The 12,680-nt window shown below is 39.7% G+C and overlaps 2 protein-coding genes across 2 annotated transcripts in view; one reads left to right on the top strand and one right to left on the bottom strand.

Moving 5' to 3' along the window:
• The window catches only part of LOC117984447 (protein abrupt-like), a 33,618-nt gene extending 21,193 nt beyond the window's left edge, over nt 1-12,425 (top strand). The window contains exons 5-7 of the mRNA XM_034971063.2: nt 8,485-8,642; nt 9,694-9,877; nt 12,241-12,425. Of these exons, the coding sequence (XP_034826954.2) occupies nt 8,485-8,642; nt 9,694-9,877; nt 12,241-12,391 (493 nt within the window). The 3' untranslated portion in view covers nt 12,392-12,425. The remainder of the gene's footprint in view (nt 1-8,484; nt 8,643-9,693; nt 9,878-12,240) is intronic.
• On the bottom strand, nt 1,533-5,778 carry LOC117984446 (uncharacterized). The gene is made up of 3 exons (XM_069500309.1): nt 5,747-5,778; nt 3,884-4,019; nt 1,533-2,904 (listed from the first exon to the last, which is right to left on the bottom strand). The coding sequence occupies exons 1-3, from the start codon at nt 5,756-5,758 to the stop codon at nt 1,637-1,639; spliced, it is 1,416 nt and encodes a 471-aa protein (XP_069356410.1). The 5' UTR covers nt 5,759-5,778; the 3' UTR covers nt 1,533-1,636.
• Nucleotides 12,426-12,680: the final 255 nt, after the last annotated feature.

Here is a 12,680-nt window from a genome sequence, read left to right as displayed (position 1 = left end):
TTGCCACGTTGACCTTCAGTCTCCAGTCCTTCAGCCAGGTGGGAAGCGCGTCCAGTGCACGCTGCATTTTGATCGCTGCGTGCGGGCCATTGATCGAGGTGGTAATGAATGCAGCGTCGTCGGCGTATAGCGCTAGCATGGCGTCGCCGGCCGCTGGGATGTCGTCCGTGTACCAGGCGTAGCAGACGGGCGACAGGCAGCTTCCCTGAGGCACACCGGCTCGGATGGGTCGTTCCGTGGACAGAGCGTCTTCAACCGCCACTTGAAAACGTCTGTCTTCCAAAAAGGTGGCCACGATCTTAACTGCTCGACGAGGAGTAGTAGACGTGGACAGCTTGTAGACGAGCCCGGTGTGCCAGACGCGATCGAACGCCTTCTCCATGTCTAGGAATACTGCGATGGAGTGCTCTCGCTTGTTGAAGGCGGCAGCGAGGTGGTGCAGTACTCTCGTGACTTGGAGCGTGGTCGAATGTTCGGCACGGAAACCGAACTGTTCGTCGCGTGGCTGAAGAACTGTGCGAACTATCGGACGTAAGTCGCGGACCTAACCTTGAGTGATCGGACGTCCGAGAGATATCTCGCAAGCCGCTTCCCAATGACTGCACACCCCTGGTGCACACCTATCAGTTGCGGCTGTTAGCTGCGGCTTACGGATATATCCCATAGTTTGTAGCCGAACATACCAGAGCCGACATCGCCGCTATATTATATCGGACCTCTTGCCCTAAAAGCCAAACATATCTTTTTTTAATAGCCAAACATGTCTTAATTGAAGCATACGTTTTTAAAGCTGGAAACAACTTTTATAACTAGAAAACTCGCTTACATATTTTAATTGTTTATTAAGTACACATGGATTACAAGATTAGTATCAATAATATAGATGTGCCAACATAACTCGTTGTAATTATGATTGCCCAAAACTGTTATACAACAGATACTTACAATTTTTAAGTTGTTCAATAAAAGTGAGGACATAATATTCAGTTCATCGAAAAAAGAGTTTTCTTGATTATTAGATTTTACTTGGCAAAATTGTTTCAAAAGTTGTGTTTCAAAAGGCTTATTATCGTTGTCAAAACAAACTGCAATGTAAGCTTTTTCTTGAAATCTTTTGTTTATTATGTCCTCGCAAATGAGAGAAAAGAACTATACCTGTCTCGGCCGAAACAGGTTTTTTAAAATCACTTAAAAAGTATTTGGCTTCGCCTAATCCTTTAACCATTGCACGGCCGTAACTGCTTTATTTTCGGCTGGATGTGCTATTTTTAATCTTTGTGATTAACCAAATCTTGAGATAAATCTTTAGGAATCGTTGTCAGATTAGCGTTTCACCGCGCCTTCCTAAACAATCCCTTTCACACCACATGAGATGCTAAGGCTGAGATCTATATAGCGCACTTCGACTTTGCTCAGATTTAAGATTGAGTTAAAACGAGACAGATTTATGTGAGAGATATAGCTCTGTCTTGTTTTAACTCAGTCTTAAGTCTAAGCTAAGCCAGAGTGCGCTCTATAGATCTCACCCTAAAAGCATAATTATAATAAGAGCATAAGAGCCCGCTAATTTGACAGATGTAGATTGTAGTATAGAAGTTATTTTAAAACCCGTATTAAATTTTTAAATATAACTAATCTAGATAAGAGTATTTATTTGTTCACTCGGACTCATTATTTGATCGACGTTAAAACTATTTGTCTTAAAGTATACTTCGATCTCTTGTAGCGTCTTCCCTTTCGTTTCCGGCAGTCGCACATAGAGGTAAGCGAGACAGATAAACATAATGCCCGTATTCAATAAAAACAACCCGTGATACCCCATAAGGCTGGCTATGTAAGGTAAGGTTAGTAAACTTAGAAAAGTCGTACTGAGCAATAATGGTGTTGATATTAAATAACAGTACACTTTCAGTTCCAATGGATAAATTTCACCTAATAAAACATCCAGAACGGGATATGGACCAGCATTTATAACAATGAAGTACATCGCGAGCAGTAACACGTTTATCCATTGAAAATAAACTTCGTTATTTTTTAAATATAGACACGCACTCAAAGCTATCAATATCCCGTTAGATATCAACCCTGACGAGAACAGCAAAGCGCGAATAGACATCTTCTTAATTAAAAAGCACGAAATACACGTTCCTACAAAAGTAAAACCGTCCACTACTAAAGTATAAAGCAGAACATCAGATGTGCCTGTCATTTGTTCCAAAATTACAGTTGCCAAATTGGTGAATATCACTTTCCCTGCTGCAGCATAGTACGCGTAGATGGCCCCAGTCATTATCATCAAATGCCAAAAATATTTTTTCTTCAACATCTGCAACACTTTCCTGTAACTGTTATTTGTATTCATTACATTCGCTGCTTTTTGCTTTTTGGTCTCTAGTTTTATTAACAATAGCAGCTCATGTTCATTACTACTTTTGTTTCCGTGGAGTTTTCTAAAAACTTGCTCACACTCCTCGAACCTGCCTTTTGAAGCCAACCAATGCGGGCTTTCCACCCAAAAGTACGGCAATACAACGTGAACAGACGATAAAACTATTCCTATTAATGCTGTAGTTCTCCAGTGAAAAAGCAGTCCAAGAACATGTCCTAATCCTATACCAAAGGATGGAACCACCATTAGTACGAAGTTGAGAGACAGTGCTCTTGTCTTGTATGATACATACTCTGACGACCCAGCTGCACTCATAGACCATAGCAACCCAAAAGCTATGCCACCAAGGAATCTTGATAACATGAGGGCTTCAAACGTTTTGGCATAGAATAACACGATCCAATTTATAATCAGTGGTAAAGAAGCTATTATGAGACACCATCTTCTTCCAAGTTTTTCACTGATTACAGAAAGACAAAGCAAACCAACTATACTGCAAAGGTTCATGAAAGCCCCTGCAAAAAAAAAAACATTCATTAAACAAGTAAATTAAAACGAAACATATTCAATGTTTCAACAGTTTAAATCATCATGATCAACACATCGCCAGCTCACTACAGTGAACGGGTCTCCTCTCAGAGTGAGAACGGTTTGGCCATAGTCTACCACGCTGGCCATGTGCAGATTGGTAGACTTCACACACCTTTGAGAACATTATGGAGAACTCTCAGGCATGCAGGTTTCTTCACGATGATTTCCTTCACCGGTAAAGCAAGTGATATTTAATTACTTAAAACGCACATAACTCCGAAAAGTTAGAAGTGCGTGCCCGGGATCGAACCCCTGACCTCCGATTAGAAGGCGGACGGCCTAACCACTAGGCTATCACAGCTTAAATTATAGGTAAGTATTATTCTCAATTCTAACCCCAAATTCAATACTTTTTATTTTACTGCTCCTAGTTCAGGGGGCAGTAGGTAATGCATAATCAGATGAAATAGATAAAATCTGGAGACCAAAGTGCACATTATATTGTAGCATATAGTATGCAAACAACTGTCTTCGTACGATTTTTGAAAATTAATTTTAAAAAAACTGACTCCAAAAGTAGTAGCTTTTGGAGTCGGTTTTTTAAAATTAATAAATTAATAAATAATTTTTGTTCCTACACTTATGTTGAAGTTGGGCGAACGTCACGTGTCGATTTCTTTTAATTTTTTACTTTGTACCTAGTGGCTTTGAAAGTCGGTTATTTAAAAAATAAGTAAGTTTTTTAGTGTAGGATAAATACACAATCATCCCCATAGCTTACATACGTATAGCAATATTTGGATAAAGAGTTAAAATCCGAAGTCTGTTTTCGAATCGTATTTTCGCGAATTACGAAAACGGCTCGAATACGAGTCAGCGCACAAACTCCCTCGTCTCGTCATCTCCATTCCACAGAATACAATTACTTAATTACTCCATTCTTCGTGAATTTATAACACTCACCTAACAAAGCTATCTGCCCCTCACTAAGACCTATTCCGTCTTCGTTTTTCTGCAAGGATCCAATCATGCCGGCCATTTGCCCCTGCAGGTACCCCCATGATAGAGAAATCCAATTCAAAGTGCCGATCACAAGTGCCTGCAAAAACATCCACACTTACAATAGTGAAGCCACACGATGCGTTGCGTTGTCGGTGAGGCGCCTGCGCTGCGCTGCGTCATCTACTCGTAAATATGTAAAAGGAAAAGGCGACTGACTGACACTGATCTATCAACGCAAAGCTCAAACTACTGGGACGGATCGGGTTGAAATTTGACATGCAGAGCTATTCTTCTTCTTCTCAATCGTTCACTCTTGACAGAGTGGTCGTGGCTATGAATTCTTCACTGCTGCTCGTGCGATCTCCCTCCAGCGACTTCTATTGGTGGCATTATGTGCACACACGGAGACAGGTGTGCTTGTTGCAGAGCGGATTAAGTCCGTCCACCTAGTTGGGGAACGCCCACGCGGACGTGTGCCCTCCACTCGACCTTGTACCACGAGGTGTTCGATGGTACCACTCTTCCTCGTAATGTGCTCAAAGAACTTGAGGATTCGTAATTGTACAAGTGACGAAAGCCTCTGATTTATTTTTAGTTCTTTGAGGATGGAGACGTTTGTACGATGTGCGGTCCATTTTATTCTTAAGAGGCGTCTCCAGCACCACATTCCCAGAGCGTCAATCTTCCGCCGGTCGGTTTGTCTTAGGGTCCACGTCTCAGCCGCGTATAGAAAGATCGGAAAGACAAGACATTTCATTAGGCGAACTTTGGTACTTTTTGTAATTCTTTTGTCTCTCCAGATCTTCGATAACTTCTCGACGGCTGCTCTAGTCACGGCACAGCGTCTTTTGATTTCGGTCTCACAATTCCCGTTATTAGTGATAGTGGAACTAAGGTAGATGTAGTTAGGAACCACCTCACAGTTATTGATTTGAGTTATCTCAGGTCGGTTATTAGCTATTAGCAGAGCTATTATGACTTCGGAATCCGCTAAGAAAGGATTTTTAGAAATTCAATAAGAGGGAGATTAGGGGTTTGAAATTTGTGTACCTATTCCACGCGGACGAAGTTTTATTTTTATTATTAATAAAAAAAATTTACAAAAAAAATAAAAACCGACTTCGTTACATAAACACTAAAAATTGAAAAATAATTTAATTTATTACCGAATATATTATGTATACAAGAGTTAATATAGTTCCATAATAATACTTTTTGGTGCCGGTGCCAATTAGCTTTAGCTGCGCGAATCGTCTAGACTTCATATTTTTATGGGACTCCACAATGGCACCTCATTGGCACCGACCCCAAAAAATATTATTATGGAACTATATTAACTCTTGTATACATAATATATTCGGTAATAAATTAAATTATTTTTCAATTTTTAGTGTTTATGTAACGAAGTCGGTTTTTATTTTTTTTGTAAAAAAAATTTATTTCACAATTTTTAGTGGCCCCATGGAATTATGCTATGACTGGTTAAAAATCTACTGTTTACTAAGCTATTACACTGATCGCGAGCAATTTACTCTTATCCGTTGAGGAGTTCCAGTATCTATCTTCGAAGATGTTCATCAGATCTTCACCAAATTGAAATGGGACCAACTTTGAAGTATACCCTTTCAAACAAAAAAAGAATTTTCAAAATCGGTCCAGGCGTTTTTGATTAATCGGGGAACATACATAAAAAAAAAAAAAAAAAAAAAAAAAAAAAAAAAATTCCGACGAATTGAGAACCTCCTCCTTTTTTTGAAGTCGGTTAAAAACTAAAATCCACACGGATGAAGTCGCGGGATTCATCTAGTAATATATCCTGCTTACCTTGTGATACATTGTAACTCGCCTGGACAACAGATGAGGCTTTCTATTCTATATGACATACTTCGTATAATATGCACATAATTATAAATTTTTCCAACGATATCTTCTAAATGATGACTAAAACGGCATTGAAATGCACTAAAAAGTTAAGTTATTAGCTAATACACAAACAAACACAGATTGCGTCTTTGTTTTATACTAAGTAGGTATATATTTAGAATCAGGTGAACCCTCTATAAGAGATGAGCAAAAACTAAAGTGAAAAATTCCAATAAAAATTAGTAGGTACAAAAGTATTTAAATACTAAACCAGTGCTATTATGAATGTAAATTGGATAATTTATATTGTGATATTGGCGACAAAACATAATACACTCGCGAGCAAGCTAATCGACTCAACACATAGGCGCGCATAAATACATGAATTATTCGAAAATGTAGGTACTAATTTTTTTTATTAAAACCATAATATATCATTTAAAAGCTTGAAATCTAGGCTGGAATTCAGGAAAATATGTGGTGGTCACATAAAACAAAAAATGTAATAAAAACTTCGAGTTATTTATTAATGCCCGGTTTCTGAACTCACCAGTTATGTTCTCATTTAGCTATTGATTCAATAAAGTTATGTATAGGATAAACGTCGGTTAACTGTCCATGCGTTTCTGAATACACCAATAACTATGAAACCGATAACCAGTTCATTATTCAGTCGCTAGATGGGTCTGTTACAGGAAACGAGTTAAGCAAAATGCATAATTATTATTCTTTTAATTAGCCATGAACACTAGTTTTATTATTAATAATATTTTTTCTATGTGGCTAAACACTGTTTTTGCAAAGTAACAAACAACTTACTGTTAAAATACTTTTTAGTTTAAAAATACCATGAACTACATATTGACAGATGAAACGTCAAATAACTTTATGGAATCGATAAACGGCGCACGTTGGTCAGTTTAGTTTAAACGGAGTTTATCTTGCATTGCGTTGTTCAGGAACGCACTGACCACTAGCGCTATTGAATAGATAAACCGTCATTAAAAGTACCTCAGAAACCGGACATAAGTAAGTCAATACTTTGGCTCATCTGAAGCTGAGCAGCGACTGTACGCTGACCGAGTCCTTGTTGTAAGAGGGCAACAACTTGAGCAACTTCTTCAGGCGTAGTATCCATAGTTTTGTCCAAATAATTAATTAAATTCCCGGAGATGTGTTTAGTTCAACTGCTGATAAGCGACTGATAAGAAAAATTTTGTGTGTGTGTTACTGTGTTCTTGTTTTGGATTGACTATGCTGCGTAGGCCCTTCTGGCCGCTACAGCGTCACTGGCGGGCGCGAAGCTCCACCTGGGGGCTCGAAAAAATAATTTGAGAGGTCGGGTGGCAACCTCCTGTGAGGCTCGGACCACGGCACGGCTTAGGATGACGTTGGGATGGGTGGCTTTGTTGGACTGCTGGTACGCCCCCGAGGCCGTGGCGTGAGTCCACGGACTGATAAGAAAAAAACCGATTATGGAGGGTTTTATAGGGTAGTTAGTAGCGCAACTCGTTGGTACCGTAATGAGTCAGTTTGCCGATATGTCTTCATTGCTTACATAAAAAGTACTGAATAATATTTTGTCATGACAATGGTGTTAAGTTGCAAGCTTTTAATGGGCATATGAAATATTAAAAAAAAAGCTACATATTTTATTTATTAAAATAAAATATGTAGATATTTATTTAAAAAACCATATATTTGCGCGGTAACTGGTTGAGTCGATTTTGCTCGCGAGTGTATGTTTTGTCTTCAATAAAATATTAGTTTGCCGGTTTATTTGCTTTTTCAGGGTTCCGTACCCGAAGGTTGCCAGCGGGACCCTATTACTAAGACTCTCGTTATATTATATCTCGTGTATAGGTAGAGACTTGATAACTATTATGGCATAGGCATCCGCTAAGAAAGGATTTTTGAAAATTCAACCTTTAAAGGGGTGAAATAGGGTTTTGAAATTTGTGTAGTGGACGAAGTCGCTAGCATAAGCTAGTTTCTTATAAGATCGATGGTACGGAACCCTTGATGTGCGATTCTGACTCGCACTTGACCAATTTTTTTAAATTTATAAACTCTCTTAGTTACCTACGTCTTAGATTAGGTACTAATATCATAAATGTTAAAGTTTATACGTTTGTTACTCCTTCACCCCACAATGATTGAACCGATTTGGCTTAAATTTGAAATGCCAACCAGTCAGTTCACAATAATCCATATCTATTGCTAATATAAATAGGAAAGTGTGTCCGTCTGTCTGTCTGCAAGCTTTTCACGGCCCGTACATTAAACTGATTTTGACGAAATTTGGTAGGTACGGGGGATAGCTTGCATCCCTGTAAAGGACTTTTAGGAGGATTTTTATCCCGGAAAAAATCAAAGAGTTCTCACGGGATTTTTAAAAACCGAAACTTACGTATCTATATATATAATATATATAAAAGGAAAAGCTGACCGACTGACTGACTGATCTATCAACGCACAGCTCAAAAGTCAAACTACTAGACGGATCGGGCTGTTTGGCATGTAGATAGCTACAATGACGTAGACATCCGCTAAGAACCCCTAAGTGGGTCAAATTCGTGTACCTACTCCACGCGGATAAAGTTGCGGGCATAAGCTATTTGGAATTAATTCTAGGTATAATATAAAACATAAATTGTTTAGTCAAATAACATTGAATTAAAATTATTTTTATTCTCCAGTGAGACAATAATTGAAACCGGAAACGTGAGTTTGTTGCGTCGCACGAGCGACTGCGACAGTCCGTACGCGACGCGACTGGAGGTCGCGACAGTCGCGTCGCCACCATCACTCATCGAAGTCAAGAGGGCTGCCGTATTAACCGACACGTATCCAGAGAGTAAGTCAATGTTTTCATCAGTTTTTTCAGGACGTGCGAAACAGACATACCAACTCTTACGAAATATCCAACCCGTGCCAACGGGACCCTATTTCTAAGAAGACTCCGTCCGTCCATCTATCAGCGGGCTGTATCTCGTGAACCGTAATTGGTAGTGTGGCAGCACGAATCCAACCGAAATCTTGGGATCCCTTGACGTCACATCTGTGTTCGGAATCCTAGTTTGGAAATCGGTAATTCCGTCGTTGTAAGACCTAAAGGTTCGCTCGTTCTTATAATTTGGCTAGAACACAACAACGGTTACTTACCTATTAGTTATCAAGGATGGATGATCAAGCTTGTATGGCGTATGTCCAGGTGGCTTGCTGGCGAGGCGTTGACGTCGACAGATGGCTGAGTAATTCGGCAGTGGCACTTGGTATAACACTGCACTGAGCACTTCAACTCTTGATCACCACGGTGCCGACTAGTCTAAATATATAAAAGGAAAAGGTAACTGACTCACTGACTGATCTATCAACGCACGCACGGCATTGGCATGCAGATTGCTATTATGACGTAGACATCCGCTAAGAAAGGATTTTTGAAAGTTCTATCTCTAAGGGGATGAAATAGGGGTTTGACATTTGTTTAGTCCACGCGGACGAAGTCGTGTGCATAAGCTAGTATTAACTAAAGAGATAGAATTAGTTGTCCGTTTGATTTTAACGAAATTTTAGCCCGGTTTAATGGCGTCGATGGTCGATTGCCAACTCCGCTCGTGTCGCTTCTTCCGACGATGCCCGATAATAATCGTATGCTCACGAACGAAAATGAGCTATTGGTTCAAACCAAAAACAAACGAGTAGATCGGGAGTGAATGAACAAAGGAACACAGATATCGCGACAAGCGTACAGGTAGAGTTGAAATTTTCACACAATGTGTTCTATTCTATTGGCGCTATAACAACAAATAATAAGAATTTGAAAATAACCACCATGAAAATTCTTGTACGATGGTACGGAACCCTTCATGTGTGAGTCCGACTCTCACTTGACCGTATTTTTTCAGAAGCCAGTACAATACAATATACGCTATCGACACACGGCTCGCTGCAACTCATTCTGAACAGATTCTTGTATTATTTGAAAAACACACGGGCTAACCAAACTCGACAATGGCGCTGCGTGGACTATCTCAGACGAAACAAGTGCCCAGCTGTGGTCATCACCAGGGACAATATGGTGCTGCAAAGGTAACACTAAACTCACATACTAACCTAGTGAACAAACCCGACAATGTGGACTATCACCGAAACAAGTGCCCAGCTGTGGTCATCACTAGGGACAATATGGTGCTGCAAAGGTAACACTAAACTCACATACTAACCTAGTGAACAAACCCGACAATGTGGACTATCACCGAAACAAGTGCCCAGCTGTGGTCATCACTAGGGACAATATGGTGCTGCAAAGGTAACACTAAACTCACATACTAACCTAGTGAACAAACCCGACAATGTGGACTATCACCGAAACAAGTGCCCAGCTGTGGTCATCACTAGGGACAATATGGTGCTGCAAAGGGAACACTAAACTCACACACTAACCTAGTTAATAAACGACTATCGCCGAAACAAGTGCCCAGCTGTAGTCATCACCAGGGCAATATTATGGTGCTGCAAAGGCAACACTGAACTTACTAACCTAGTTAACAAAACGTGGCAATGTGGACTATCGCCGAAACAAGTGCGCAGCTGTGGTCATCACCAGGGACAATATGGTGCTGCAAAGGATACTCTAAACTCACATGCTACTAACCTAGTTAACAAAAGCGGCAATGTGGACTATCGCCGAAACAAGTGCCCAGCTGTAGTCATCACCAGGGACAATATTATGGTGCTGCAAAGGTAACACTGAACTTACTTACTAACCTAGTTAACAAACGTGGCAATGTGGACTATCGCCGAAACAAGTGCGCAGCTGTGGTCATCACCAGGGACAATATGGTGCTGCAAAGGTAACACTAAACTCACATACTAACCTAGTGAACAAACCCGACAATGTGGACTATCACCGAAACAAGTGCCCAGCTGTGGTCATCACTAGGGACAATATGGTGCTGCAAAGGTAACACTAAACTCACATACTAACCTAATGAACAAACCCGACAATGTGGACGATCACCGAAACAAGTGCCCAGCTGTGGTCATCACTAGGAACAATATGGTGCTGCAAAGGTAACACTACACTCACATACTAACCTAGTGAACAAACCCGACAATGTGAACTATCACCGAAACAAGTGCCCAGCTGTGGTCATCACTAGGGACAATATGGTGCTGCAAAGGTAACACTAAACTCACACACTAACCTAGTTAATAAACGACTATCGCCGAAACAAGTGCCCAGCTGTAGTCATCACCAGGGACAATATTATGGTGCTGCAAAGGTAACAATGAACTTACTTACTAACCTAGTTAACAAACGTGGCAATGTGGACTATCGCCGAAACAAGTGCGCAGCTGTGGTCATCACCAGGGACAATATGGTGCTGCAAAGGATACTCTAAACTCACATGCTACTAACCTAGTTAACAAAAGCGGCAATGTGGACTATCGCCGAAACAAGTGCCCAGCTGTAGTCATCACCACGGACAATATGGTGCTGCAAAGGTAACACTGAACTTACTTACTGACCTAGTTAACAAACGTGGCAATGTGGACTATCGCCGAAACAAGTGCCCAGCTGTGGTCAACAAGGGTAACACTGAAGTCCCATTCTAGTCTAGTAACACAGCCCACAATGTTGCGTGGCCAACCGACGAAAGAAGCGCCCAGCTGTGGTCATCACCAGTTAAATTTGTTTTATCTATCCCAAATTGTTAGATCTAACCAACCGAATAGAATATATAGAATGGATGATGACTATGTCAAAAATAAATTATTTTTAAATAGAGGGTACCTATTCCAAAATTCATAAAATCAACATCCGCTGTTAGTTGTAAGTTTGTACTAAATCATGGATTTAATTTAACTAAAAAAGTAAGTACGTCAAATGTTTATGACGTCACATCTATGTTTAATACATAGATGTGACGTCTATACAAGCTCCTTACTAAGCGACCGTTTTGATGTTTGATAAAAAGTTGCTGATTTGACTAGTAGGCATCATTCCTATTGTTATGAATTGGGTATTTGACTCCAATTTTTTTATTACTTTATTATAAACTAGGATAAAAATAATGACGTAAACTGAAAAAATCGATTAAATAACAAAAAAGTTATAAGCATTTAAATATTTCTGATTAGACAGAGATAGCGATATAGCATTTTGACGTCACACCTTACTAATGCCATAGTAGCTTCGTGCGGTTCCATACAATTTTTCGTTTTGCGAGAAAGGGATAGAAGACTCTCCCACTCCAAAATTAAAATGCCTGTAACTTTGTAAATCTTTGTTGGATTTTAATATTTTTTTCAGCGTACGTCATTATTTTTATCCTACTTAGTTTATAATAAAGTAATGATATTTATCAAATACAAAAGTAGGAAAATATCCAATTGATGGTGTAAATAGTGAACTAAAATGTTTTAATAATAAATGCCTTCTCTCACAGGATAAAAGCGCACAAGCACCCGTTTCACGATGATAAAATCTGGAAGAAGGTGAAATCGAACAACGTGTTCTCAGAAATCGTGGACGCCGAGCAGTCCATCGCTCGACAGATACAGGACCTAGAAGAAGAGTTGCGCCCAACTCCTCTCTGAATAGAGATTAATTAATATATTTACTTCAATTTTATTGTGTTTTTATTTCGCTATTACGTAAGGTTGGCTAACAGGGTCCCAAAGTTTCGTAACCAGCTACGAAATAAGATTTATACATACATCGTCTTTTTGTAACTGGTTATTTATCCATCCATACTACTATTATAAATGCGAAAGTGTGTCTATCTGTCTGTCTGTCAACTGTTCAACCGATATTGACAAAATTTGATACAGCGATAGCTTGCATCCCGGGGAAGGACATATGCTACATTTTATCCCGGAAAAAGTT

Source organism: Maniola hyperantus, chromosome 8, assembly GCF_902806685.2.
Source record: "Maniola hyperantus chromosome 8, iAphHyp1.2, whole genome shotgun sequence".
In the NCBI taxonomy this organism is placed as follows: Eukaryota; Metazoa; Arthropoda; class Insecta; order Lepidoptera; family Nymphalidae; genus Maniola; species Maniola hyperantus.
The sequence above is the reverse complement of the archived record's forward strand: the minus strand, read 5'-3'. Positions and strand labels throughout refer to the sequence as shown.

Coding starts and splice junctions, on each gene's coding strand:
- LOC117984446 (XM_069500309.1), bottom strand. Junction 2,905..3,883: donor GGGGCAGATAGCTTTGTTAG/GTGAGTGTTATA, acceptor TTTTTTTTGCAG/GGGCTTTCATGAACCTTTGC.